The 13,423-nt window shown below is 48.5% G+C and overlaps 1 protein-coding gene across 4 annotated transcripts in view; it reads right to left on the bottom strand.

Annotated features, from left to right (window-relative positions):
* Ptp36E (protein tyrosine phosphatase 36E) overlaps positions 1 to 13,423 on the bottom strand; it is a 216,881-nt gene extending 203,458 nt beyond the window's left edge. For 2 of the 4 annotated variants that reach the window (XM_071689578.1, XM_071689549.1), the window contains exons 1-3: positions 12,947 to 13,421; positions 11,956 to 12,079; positions 10,265 to 10,329 (exon numbers count right to left, since the gene is read on the bottom strand). In XM_071689578.1, the coding sequence (XP_071545679.1) occupies positions 10,265 to 10,329; positions 11,956 to 12,079; positions 12,947 to 13,046 (289 nt within the window). In that variant the 5' untranslated portion in view covers positions 13,047 to 13,421. Of the gene's footprint in view, positions 1 to 10,264; positions 10,330 to 11,955; positions 12,080 to 12,946 lie in introns of all 4 variants that reach the window. The other 2 variants (XM_071689540.1, XM_071689585.1) reach the window with 2 other exon arrangements.

The raw sequence follows: 13,423 nt of genomic DNA, 5'->3' as shown, positions 1-13,423 counted from the left end.
AGTGTCACACCAAAACCATCATTAATCCTGGGTTTCAATGTTTGGCCGCTGAGGTTTCCCCACAGCTACAGATCCACCAACGTATATAGTAATATATATTTTTTTCTTTACCACTCAGTCGGAGTGACAGGTCACAATTCAGTTCGTGCGTCTTGTTCGCCTTTTCTTCCCGGTGCAGAGGACGCTGAACACATCTTAATGCAAGGCGTTTCGAAGCGTTTTCATCTGTACCCCGCGGCTGAATCCAAGTGTTGGTCCTGGAAACTTAAAACACTTCAGATGATTGGCTGTCCAAAGGTTTCATTCATCCCACACTTCTATCCTTATTTTTTCTTTGTTATTTTCTTGTCCATTTATATTTTGTTTTGTCTTTGTTCTCTTCGTGTGTGTGTGTGTGTGTGTGTGTGTGTGTGGAGCAACACAGGTTCTGATTCATTTGGGAGTTCAAGGAGTGACCACCCTTCGAAGCACGACTCCCATGTTCATTGGTTCCTCCACAGAGTAAGGTGGGGGTGGTGAAGTGATGCAGGTCGAGTGGGGTGTGGCGGGTCGAGACACAGAGCAGGTCGAGTGGGGTGTGGCGGTTCGAGACACAGTGCAGGTCGAGTGGGGTGTGGCGGTTCGAGACACAGTGCAGGTCGAGTGGGGTGTTTCGGTTCGAGACACGGAGCAGGTCGAGTGGGGTGTGGCGGTTCAAGACGTGGAGCAGGGTGAGTGGATGGCGTGGGAGGACAAATGTGAGCCTGGGGTTAGTGTTGGGGGTATATGTGGTGGGCGGTGAGTGCAGGTGTGGCAGTATGTGGGGGGGGGGGGGTCACCGTTGGATATAGTATAATGGGGAGTCGTATTGCAAGTGCAGGGGAGGTGGATGGGGGCCGACGAACGACGCATTTGTGGGGACGAAGGTTACGACGATACTGGCGACTTACGACTCCTTTATGGTGTCGTTGTAATGGGAGTAGCGACTCACGACACCTTTATGGTACCACGTTACGACGATGGTGGCGACTTACGGCACTTTTATAACGCCTAGTTACGACGACTGCGCCGAGTTGCGACACTTATGGTGCAAAATTATGACGATGATGGAGACCTACGAGGATGTTGGCACCTTAAGACACTTTTATGGCGCCAAGTTGCGACGATGGTAGCGACTTCCGGTGCTAAGTTATGACGATGATGGCGACCTACGACACACGGTGTAAAGTTACGACGATGACGGCGACGCACTACACTTATGGTGTCAAGTTACGAACGACGATTGTGGCAAGATACGATGACAGATGGTTACGATAATGATGGTGAGTTATAACGAAGGTGGGACGTTACTAGTGGCGAGTTACGAAAATGGTGGACTTACGACAATCGGAAGGTACCATTACAACTCTCGTATGTACGTGAATGACGACGCTCGGACAGGACAGGATACGAGAACGAGCGTCAATGAGTTAGAACACTCGTATGCTGGCATTACGACAATATCGGCGAGTTACGACGATACCGGCGAGTTTCGTCACTCGCATGATGGCGAGTTACGTCACTTATGTGGCGGCGAGTTGCGACAATGGTGACTAGTGAGCTACTGCAGAACACTCGCATGATGGCCAGTTACGGCAATTGTGGCAAGTGAGGTACATCTTTATGGTGACAAGTTACGACCATGAGTTACTGTACAACACTCGCGTGGTGGCGAGCTACGACGATGGCGGCGAGGTACAACATCTCTATGGTGGCGAGTTACGACGATGGTGACGAGTCAAAACACTCATGAAGTGGGGAGTGAGTTACAAACTCGTGTGGTGGCGAGTTACGACGATGGTGGTGAACGAGCCACGACACTCGCAAGGTTCAGTGAGAGGAGCGACCCCGCCTCACGTGTTCTCCCTCCATCCACTTGGTGTCCGACTGGATCAGAACGTCCCTTAAAAAAAATTCCACCGAAACTTGCAATCTCGCCCGTAAGGTGTTGTTTGCCCTCTCCAAACACTCACTTTTTGATATTGATTTTGAACACTTGAGGGAGAGACAGGTCGAACCTACCACACGGTCACTTTGAAAGCACCATCATCACTGGCGGTACGGAGACACTAACTGTGGGGCAGGAATCACGAGGGGGTTTCAGAATCTTGAAGGATTCAACCAGGTGTTGGCGAGTGGAGGAGACCAAGATGTCTTGTGGCGTGTGGAGATCGTGAAAGTGTTGGTGTTTGGTGGGAGAGGGTGGTGGAGGCGGTAAGTGGTGGTGAGGAAGGAGAGAGAGTGTGTGTGTGGAGGAGGCGACGACGCCGGGTGTATCAGGCAACTGAGGGCGGCTGGTGGTGATGCTGCTGCTGCTGGCGGCGGCGGCGGCGGCGGCCTCAGCGAGGGAGGTCGGGGAGGAGAAGAGGAGGAGGAGGAGGAGCGATGCAAACAGGTGAGAGCTGTCCTGCGTGGTGAGCTCTGGGGAGGGACAGAGAGAGGAGAGGCGGGTGGGGGAGTGAGAGTAGGGAGAGAATGGGGACTTCCCCCCAGTGCCTTCCTCGGGTGGCACCGAGGTACCAGTGGTGGAGGGTTGTGGGGGAGGGAGCTGGTCGTACCCACAGGTGTGGGTGACGGTAAGATGTGCATGAGGTCACACTATCACTAGGGAATGGCGTGTCAACCGATAGACAGGGGAATTCCCTGAGGTTAAGCGGTAACAAGACCTCATCTAACCACTCCGCCGCACGAGACACACTGCAAGGATCACCCCATCCCCCCCTCTCCTTTCTCCGCTACAGTATGCGCGTAAGCCCTTCCTGTGTTCTCCTGAGGTGCTGGGTTCAAGGAGGGAGTGGCGTCCGAAAGTGGGTCGTCGTGATGGTGGCGGGTGTGAGGAGGAGGAGGAGGAGGAGGGGTGAGGGGGTTGTAACGGTCGGGCTTGGCGGCTTGACTCAGGACAGTGTCCAGGACGCCACGGCAAAGCCACACGGTGATGACCTTTAAGGCCATCAAGTGATTACTGACGTCGCCAGTGTGATAAGAGATACTGTATCATGTGACCTCAGCATGATCACGTCGCTGACGGCGGGAGAACAAAGACATCAATGATAGCGTGGCGACCTAACGCAATACCGTGACTTTGTGTGATCACAAAGATTGCACCTTACCTGGCGCTCGCTCAATCATCAAAACAAAACCCACTTTTCTAATAAACTATAGCCAAGAGTCCCCCCCCCCCCATCTCTCTCTCTCTCTCTCTCTCTCTCTCTCTCTCTCTCTCTCTCTCTCTCTCTCTCTCTCTCTCTCTACCAAGTAAAGATAAAGTCGTCGACAGCATTTTACGGAAATTCAACGAGGCCGGGTACTCGTCTCTTACAATGAAGACTATTAGAAATATAGCAGTTCCACGCGGCTCGATCGCGTTATGGGTGCTTTACCACTCACCAACTGCCTCCTAACCTGACGCTATCTAACGTAATGTAACCTAGGCCAGGTTGCGTTAGCTGAGGAAGCCTCCACAGGAAAAATCAACTGAGAAAACTTGTTAAATCTTGCGCCGTGGTGAATGAATAATATAAATGATGGATTAATATTCAACGTTTCGAATAACACACACACACACACACACACACACACACACGAAAAACTGCTTTACTGTTAAGATAAACAAACCCGTCCGTATCAGGGCACAACTAATATTCGTGATTAAAAGTCCGGAAACTGATTAAAATCATGACATTTCAAAAGTGCAACAATATCAAAAAAGCCGAAATCTCATATAAGAGAAACCCGTTTTTATTTTTCGACAAATGAAATATTTATCGTGTCTCCGGCAGCGGCGAGTCGGTCTTAAACTCCTCCCCCACCCTGGAAGTTATCATACAGCGGGGGTGTGGCGGGGGACCTGTTGCTCTGCCAGCTGAGTCATGACACACACACACACACGCACGCACATACATCCCCCCCCCACCACCACCACCACCTCAGTATTGAATGGGATTCTATTAAAATCTTGAGCACACTGGCAAGACCCTGGAACACGGCGGTACGACCTTGAGGCACGGCGGTACGACCCCTTGGGTGCAACGGCATGGCCTTTGACACGACCTTCAGATCAAGGGTCAGGACATCACGTCTAAGACACCGTCGTGCTCAAGGATCGTACCGTCGTGCTCAAGGATCGTACCGTCGTACTCAAGGATCGTACCGTCGTGCTCAAGGATCGTACTGTCGTGCTCAGGATCGTACCGTCGTGCCCCGGAGGCCCTGCCGTCGTTCTTATAGGTCGCCCAGTCGTGGATAAAGCCTCAAAGGGAGACAAAGTATGCGATATGAATAGAAAACGTTTCAGGTACCAGCATTTTTCCACTTTTCGCTTCTGCTGAATGGCTCGCGCGCAAGCAAACACACACACACACACACCTCCACAAAATGCGATTAGTGATCTTATTTCTCGCTGGACAGCCTGGCATAGAAAACCGGAGCCACACTGCTTATTCCAGCAGGGGGTAACGCACGGTGGTGGGCTTAGAGTTAAGCCGTTACATGGCCGTAGCGGGAAAATTACTGGAAAATTGTGTCGGCTGGAATGAGATGGGTTTACTTGGGGAACTTTTACTTACACAGTATTCCTCTTGTGCCCAACTCTAAGACAGGATGAGGTTTTTGATGAGGGAAGGACTATATCAGTGGGTGAGATGTCTCTCATATATATATATATATATATATATATATATATATATATATATATATATATATATATATATATATATATACTATCCCTTGGGATAGGGGAGAAAGAATACTTCCCACGTATTCCCTGCGTGTCGTAGAAGGCGACTAAAAGGGAAGAGAGCGGGGGGCTGGAAATCTTCCCCTCTCATTTTTTTTTTTTTTAATTTTCCAAAGGAAGGAACAGAGAAGGGGGCCAGGTGAGGATGTTTCCTCAGAGGCCCAGTCCTCTGTTCTCAACGCTACCTCGCTGAGGCGGGAAATGGCGAATAGTATGAAAGAAAGATATATGTGTGTGTGTGTGTGTGTGTGTGTGTGTGTGTGTGTGTGTGTGTGTGTGTTCACTTTACTTTGTTCATTTTCTTTTGCTCTGGGAACCATGAGACCCCTCGAGTTAAAACAATACCTTTGGAGAAGCACCGACAACAACAACAACAGACATAACAAGAGAGAATGTCTTTGCTGCCAACACAGTTTAGTGATGATACATCCGAAGCTGTTCCCTAAACCCGGTATTGTAAAATAACAGATTTCCCGGAGACCAGGATGAAACCAGCACATGACGAGCAATCAATACGAACAAGAGGATTCACGGACGCGCGTCTTCAAGTTAACGTTATGCAATGGGAATGTTTGCTGGCCTAGAGAAAAAAAAGAAAAGGTAGATAAGCGAATTCTGCCCGTGTGTCCGGGGCTTAACGACACTAACGATGTCGTACAATGTGACGCACCTGAGCCGAGATGGGTGTGCCACGAAGCTCCGCCAGACAACAGACAGACACCCCAAGTCTACCACCGGACGTATCTAACGTCCGTTCAGCAAGATAGACAGACCGAGTGGACGCGTTGAGAGCATTTTTGCACGTCCACCCCCACCATCACCCACCACTCACCACCGGTAGCTTCCATCACCTCATCGCCCTATGACCACAGCCACAGCTATTTCCAAAACCACAACACTCGCTGAATTACGAACTGGCTAGCGTCCGGCGATAATCTGGGGATGATGGATGGAGGAAAAAAGAAAACTGGGCATTTGTTGCCTTAAGCCACCGCGGCATCCGCCGCTCTTACAGGAGGGAATGAGACAGTAGATGTCACATCACCTTCGTCAGAAGGGCTACAGTAGCTGTCATCTCCTTCGTCAGGAGGGACTGAAACAGTAGATGTCACATCACCTTCGTCAGAAGGGCTACAGTAGCTGTCATCTCCTTCGTCAGGAGGGAATGAGACAGTAGATGTCACATCACCTTCGTCAGAAGGGCTACAGTAGCTGTCATCTCCTTCGTCAGGAGGGACTGAAACAGTAGATGTCACATCACCTTCGTCAGAAGGGCTACAGTAGCTGTCATCTCCTTCGTCAGGAGGGAATGAGACAGTAGATGTCACATCACCTTCGTCAGAAGGGCTACAGTAGCTGTCATCTCCTTCGTCAGGAGGGAATGAGACAGTAGATGTCACATCACCTTCGTCAGAAGGGCTACAGTAGCTGTCATCTCCTTCGTCAGGAGGGACTGAGACAGTAGATGTCACATCACCTTCGTCAGAAGGGCTACAGTAGCTGTCATCTCCTTCGTCAGGAGGGACTGAGACAGTAGATGTCACATCACCTTCGTCAGAAGGGCTACAGTAGCTGTCATCTCCTTCGTCAGGAGGGAATGAGACAGTAGATGTCACATCACCTTCGTCAGAAGGGCTACAGTAGCTGTCATCTCCTTCGTCAGGAGGGACTGAAACAGTAGATGTCACATCACCTTCGTCAGAAGGGCTACAGTAGCTGTCATCTCCTTCGTCAGGAGGGAATGAGACAGTAGATGTCACATCACCTTCGTCAGAAGGGCTACAGTAGCTGTCATCTCCTTCGTCAGGAGGGACTGAGACAGTAGATGTCACATCACCTTCGTCAGAAGGGCTACAGTAGCTGTCATCTCCTTCGTCAGGAGGGAATGAGACAGTAGATGTCACATCACCTTCGTCAGAAGGGCTACAGTAGCTGTCATCTCCTTCGTCAGGAGGGAATGAGACAGTAGATGTCACATCACCTTCGTCAGAAGGGCTACAGTAGCTGTCATCTCCTTCGTCAGGAGGGAATGAGACAGTAGATGTCACATCACCTTCGTCAGAAGGGCTACAGTAGCTGTCATCTCCTTCGTCAGGAGGGAATGAGACAGTAGATGTCACATCACCTTCGTCAGAAGGGCTACAGTAGCTGTCATCTCCTTCGTCAGGAGGGACTGAAACAGTAGATGTCACATCACCTTCGTCAGAAGGGCTACAGTAGCTGTCATCTCCTTCGTCAGGAGGGAATGAGACAGTAGATGTCACATCACCTTCGTCAGAAGGGCTACAGTAGCTGTCATCTCCTTCGTCAGGAGGGAATGAGACAGTAGATGTCACATCACCTTCGTCAGAAGGGCTACAGTAGCTGTCATCTCCTTCGTCAGGAGGGAATGAGACAGTAGATGTCACATCACCTTCGTCAGAAGGGCTACAGTAGCTGTCATCTCCTTCGTCAGGAGGGAATGAGACAGTAGATGTCACATCACCTTCGTCAGAAGGGCTACAGTAGCTGTCATCTCCTTCGTCAGGAGGGAATGAGACAGTAGATGTCACATCACCTTCGTCAGAAGGGCTACAGTAGCTGTCATCTCCTTCGTCAGGAGGGAATGAGACAGTAGATGTCACATCACCTTCGTCAGAAGGGCTACAGTAGCTGTCATCTCCTTCGTCAGGAGGGACTGAAACAGTAGATGTCACATCACCTTCGTCAGAAGGGCTACAGTAGCTGTCATCTCCTTCGTCAGGAGGGAATGAGACAGTAGATGTCACATCACCTTCGTCAGAAGGGCTACAGTAGCTGTCATCTCCTTCGTCAGGAGGGACTGAAACAGTAGATGTCACATCACCTTCGTCAGAAGGGCTACAGTAGCTGTCATCTCCTTCGTCAGGAGGGAATGAGACAGTAGATGTCACATCACCTTCGTCAGAAGGGCTACAGTAGCTGTCATCTCCTTCGTCAGGAGGGACTGAGACAGTAGATGTCACATCACCTTCGTCAGAAGGGCTACAGTAGCTGTCATCTCCTTCGTCAGGAGGGAATGAGACAGTAGATGTCACATCACCTTCGTCAGAAGGGCTACAGTAGCTGTCATCTCCTTCGTCAGGAGGGAATGAGACAGTAGATGTCACATCACCTTCGTCAGAAGGGCTACAGTAGCTGTCATCTCCTTCGTCAGGAGGGACTGAAACAGTAGATGTCACATCACCTTCGTCAGAAGGGCTACAGTAGCTGTCATCTCCTTCGTCAGGAGGGACTGAAACAGTAGATGTCACATCACCTTCGTCAGAAGGGCTACAGTAGCTGTCATCTCCTTCGTCAGGAGGGAATGAGACAGTAGATGTCACATCACCTTCGTCAGAAGGGCTACAGTAGCTGTCATCTCCTTCGTCAGGAGGGAATGAGACAGTAGATGTCACATCACCTTCGTCAGAAGGGCTACAGTAGCTGTCATCTCCTTCGTCAGGAGGGAATGAGACAGTAGATGTCACATCACCTTCGTCAGAAGGGCTACAGTAGCTGTCATCTCCTTCGTCAGGAGGGACTGAAACAGTAGATGTCACATCACCTTCGTCAGAAGGGCTACAGTAGCTGTCATCTCCTTCGTCAGGAGGGAATGAGACAGTAGATGTCACATCACCTTCGTCAGAAGGGCTACAGTAGCTGTCATCTCCTTCGTCAGGAGGGACTGAAACAGTAGATGTCACATCACCTTCGTCAGAAGGGCTACAGTAGCTGTCATCTCCTTCGTCAGGAGGGAATGAGACAGTAGATGTCACATCACCTTCGTCAGAAGGGCTACAGTAGCTGTCATCTCCTTCGTCAGGAGGGAATGAGACAGTAGATGTCACATCACCTTCGTCAGAAGGGCTACAGTAGCTGTCATCTCCTTCGTCAGGAGGGAATGAGACAGTAGATGTCACATCACCTTCGTCAGAAGGGCTACAGTAGCTGTCATCTCCTTCGTCAGGAGGGACTGAAACAGTAGATGTCACATCACCTTCGTCAGAAGGGCTACAGTAGCTGTCATCTCCTTCGTCAGGAGGGAATGAGACAGTAGATGTCACATCACCTTCGTCAGAAGGGCTACAGTAGCTGTCATCTCCTTCGTCAGGAGGGAATGAGACAGTAGATGTCACATCACCTTCGTCAGAAGGGCTACAGTAGCTGTCATCTCCTTCGTCAGGAGGGAATGAGACAGTAGATGTCACATCACCTTCGTCAGAAGGGCTACAGTAGCTGTCATCTCCTTCGTCAGGAGGGAATGAGACAGTAGATGTCACATCACCTTCGTCAGAAGGGCTACAGTAGCTGTCATCTCCTTCGTCAGGAGGGAATGAGACAGTAGATGTCACATCACCTTCGTCAGAAGGGCTACAGTAGCTGTCATCTCCTTCGTCAGGAGGGAATGAGACAGTAGATGTCACATCACCTTCGTCAGAAGGGCTACAGTAGCTGTCATCTCCTTCGTCAGGAGGGAATGAGACAGTAGATGTCACATCACCTTCGTCAGAAGGGCTACAGTAGCTGTCATCTCCTTCGTCAGGAGGGACTGAGACAGTAGATGTCACATCACCTTCGTCAGGAGGGAATGAGACAGTAGATGTCACATCACCTTCGTCAGAAGGGCTACAGTAGCTGTCATCTCCTTCGTCAGGAGGGAATGAGACAGTAGATGTCACATCACCTTCGTCAGAAGGGCTACAGTAGCTGTCATCTCCTTCGTCAGGAGGGAATGAGACAGTAGATGTCACATCACCTTCGTCAGAAGGGCTACAGTAGCTGTCATCTCCTTCGTCAGGAGGGACTGAAACAGTAGATGTCACATCACCTTCGTCAGAAGGGCTACAGTAGCTGTCATCTCCTTCGTCAGGAGGGAATGAGACAGTAGATGTCACATCACCTTCGTCAGAAGGGCTACAGTAGCTGTCATCTCCTTCGTCAGGAGGGACTGAGACAGTAGATGTCACATCACCTTCGTCAGAAGGGCTACAGTAGCTGTCATCTCCTTCGTCAGGAGGGAATGAGACAGTAGATGTCACATCACCTTCGTCAGAAGGGCTACAGTAGCTGTCCTCCCCTTCGTCAGGAGGGACTGAGACAGTAGATGTCACATCACCTTCGTCAGAAGGGCTACAGTAGCTGTTATCTCCTTCGTCAGGAGGGACTGAGACAGTAGATGTCACATCACCTTCGTCAGAAGGGCTACAGTAGCTGTCATCTCCTTCGTCAGGAGGGACTGAAACAGTAGATGTCACAACACATCCGTCAGAAGGGCTACAGTAGCTGTCATCTCCTTCGTCAGGAGGGAATGAGACAGTAGATGTCACAACACCTTCGTCAGAAGGGCTACAGTACCTGTCATCTCCTTCGTCAGGAGGGACTGAGACAGTAGCCATTATCATACCTTCGTCAGGAAGGTGGCAGTAGCTGTCATCACCTTCGTCAGGTGAGACTGAGACAGTAAGTGTCATAAACTCACACCTTCGTCAGGAGGAAAAGAGAGTAACTTACCGTACATGACTTTCCTAATGTCCTTCCACTGCTTCCGGATGGCCTTCGGGTTCACGCTCTGCTTCCTGACGTAGAGAAAAAAGATAAGATAAAAAAATCTGTATTTACTTCCACAGGAGGAATGGGTATGAGGATGGATTTCACATATATAGGTAAAGAAGTAGATTAGGATGTGATCTGAGAGGGTAAATAGGAAGGAAGGGAGTGAGTGGGTAGGTAGCTGGCACGCTTACCCTCCCACACTTCACTAAAACTGTCAAAGAAATATTCAGTGCTTAAACCCCCTAAACACGTCGGTAAGTTCATGAAGTACAGCATCACAACCCTTAGGTATGACGGCCTGACCTCAGGTCAAAGGCCAGGCCTTCACACCCAAGGGACGTCACGGCGCGCTCAAGGGTAGCACAGGTCATGCACAGGAAGAATGTAAATCAACTCAAAATGTAAAACACAACTATACAAAATAAAAAGATGACTGAATAAATATGCTTTGTCAAAATATGTACTACTAACGTATTACTTACAGTACAATCACAGTGAATACTTAATCCTACTTAACAACCACTTAACTAATTACGATTTTTTTTTTTTTTTTTAAGGTTGGAGGCTCCAATCACGGACAAAAATCCACATCAAGGCCGGACCTCAATTGAATTATAGAGGTTTATCAAAGGGAAAAAGAAGAGACAAAGAAAAGTATTTTCTGAATTTTGGAGGAAGTGAAAGACCTGTCATTTAAAATGTGCCAGGTCATAGTTATTGGCAAAGACGGGAGAGGATAAAGAGTAAGGAAAGTGTAAGGAAAGAAACAGTTTTCAAAACGGCCTACCCTCAAGTTCCCAGCGGTTAAACTTATATAAGAAATCACCGTCAAAGTATCTTTATCACTGGACGTTGTCATATGTTTCATCTCCGACGTTAACCTTTGGAGTTCTTTGACTTTATATGCCTTTCCGAATAGCTAAGACGACTCTTTTTAAAAGGCAGATTTCTCACGTCCTTAAGAACTGATGATTTTTTCTTATTCGCTACTCATTTCTCAATCTATTTAGCCCTCATCTATACTTCATCTAAGGCCTGGTCTCGATGAGAGAGTCTGTCCGTATCTGAGGGGGTTACAGATAAAAACAAAAAACGGGAGGATATACTCACCTTGCATAGCGTTTTTCAACACGTATTTCTTTACCTATGCAACATTCACACTTAACACTCGAGAGCAGAGAATTCGTTGTATCTATAGCGTGAGTTAAATGAGTTATCCGTGATGTACAATGTACTGCAGAGGTGTGTGATCACATCATAGCCGTCTCACCTGGGTGCTACAACCATGTAACAGCGTACATTTCGTGCATCATATGTACAGTGACATTGCGGTAGAGTCTCTGAGTTTCGCTGCACAAATCTGTAATTCTACATACTATCGTCTGTGGTGCATCTGACTTGTGCCGCAGCATCATCAGCACAGCGGCTCACTTGCACAGTGCCATCACAGCGTCTCATACGAACCACCTTCACTGTCACTTACCCGCACAGCAGCAACACCGTTCCTCACCTGTGCTACGGCAACACAGCCTCTCACCCGCACGGCGCCTCTCCTGTGCATCACCAACAACGCTTCTCACCTGTATAGCGCCTCCCTTGCGCATCACCAGCAACGCTTCTCACCACACCTCACCTGTACAGCGCCTCACCTGAGGTACTTGATGACGGCGATGGCGAAGAGCACGGCGGAGAAGAGGACGCAGAAGAAGGCGGTCCAGGTGCCCTCGTTGGTGTCACAACAGTAGAAGTCCCGGGCCAACAGCTCCACCACCGCTGAGGGAGGAACACCAACAGCGGAAGTGTGAAGAGCAACTCATCATGAAAACTAGTACGTAACAATTAATGTATAAATCACATAGAACATGGTGTTGTTCAATTAGTTCTTAACATTTACTGAATACATCACATAGAAAATGGTGTTGTTCAACTAGCTCTTAACAGTTACTGAATAAATCACACAGAAAATGGTGTTGTTCAACTACTTCTTTAACGATTATTGAATAAATCACATAGAAAATGGTGTTCTTCAGCTAGTTTTTAACAGTTACTGAATAAATCACACAGAAAATGGTGTTGAGTTCTTTAACGATTACTGAATAAATCACATCGAAAATGGTGTTCCTCAGCTAGTTTTTTTTCAAGACGTGAACGAATCCCATGTGTGTTCCCATTCTTTCTTGTGTGTTGTACCATTACAAGGTAACCTGCCCCGAAGATGGGCACTGTTTTGTGTGCCCGAGACGCCAAACATGATTCAGGAATGGGGTGAAAATTCAATGGAGAACATTTAATTCAGAAATATCTTTATGAATGCTAAAATACCATCAACTGGTAGTCCTTAGACGTAGACATGGATAACTAAAACAGATCCCAAAACTACCTAGAACCAGTAGTGATCATAACTAGTCTAAATGGTCGACCATACGAGCCTTAACTCTGCAGGCACCACAACAGTTGCCCTGAGAGAGAGAAAAAAATAACCTTACAACGGCGTAAATTTAAATCCTTTATTTAGAAAACCAAAACTGAAATATAGCCAAGAAAGAAGAAAAAAAGAGAAACCACTTGGGAATTTTCAAGAGAGAGAGAGAGAGAGAGAGAGAGAGAGAGAGAGAGAGAGAGAGAGAGAGAGAGACTTACTGAGGTTGTAGTGCGAGATGTTCTCGGAGACAAGCAGGGTCGTGTCGTTATAACGCACCAGGGCTGGAGGCAAGTCCATCCCCTCCCCAGGGTCTCCCATCCTCACCACCGCCTCAAGTCTTGACCTCCCCCCCAGGTGACCTGGACTACGACAACACACACACACACACACACACACACACACTTGATCTTTCGTACGGTATACACAAGATGTGCTTCACGTTCAAATGAAGAACAATAACCAGGTCTTGTTATGACAACAAAGAGTTATAAAGATAGTGATGTGGGTGTTTACAGTTGTTAAGAGAGTGGTCATCTCTCAAACCAGCATCATCGTTTTCAATCACTTTTAGGAACTCGTGGATATCAGACCCCACTGTCTCCATCCACAACAAAGCGTACGGGAGTCTTTTAAAATGGACCGAACTTATGTTTCAGATGTGTCTCAAAACTATTACGGGCTCCTGAAGGAGCCTC

This window comes from Panulirus ornatus, chromosome 3 (genome assembly GCF_036320965.1).
Source record: "Panulirus ornatus isolate Po-2019 chromosome 3, ASM3632096v1, whole genome shotgun sequence".
NCBI classification, from domain to species: Eukaryota; Metazoa; Arthropoda; class Malacostraca; order Decapoda; family Palinuridae; genus Panulirus; species Panulirus ornatus.
Note: the sequence above shows the minus strand (reverse complement) of the source record. Positions and strands in the feature narration are given on the sequence as shown.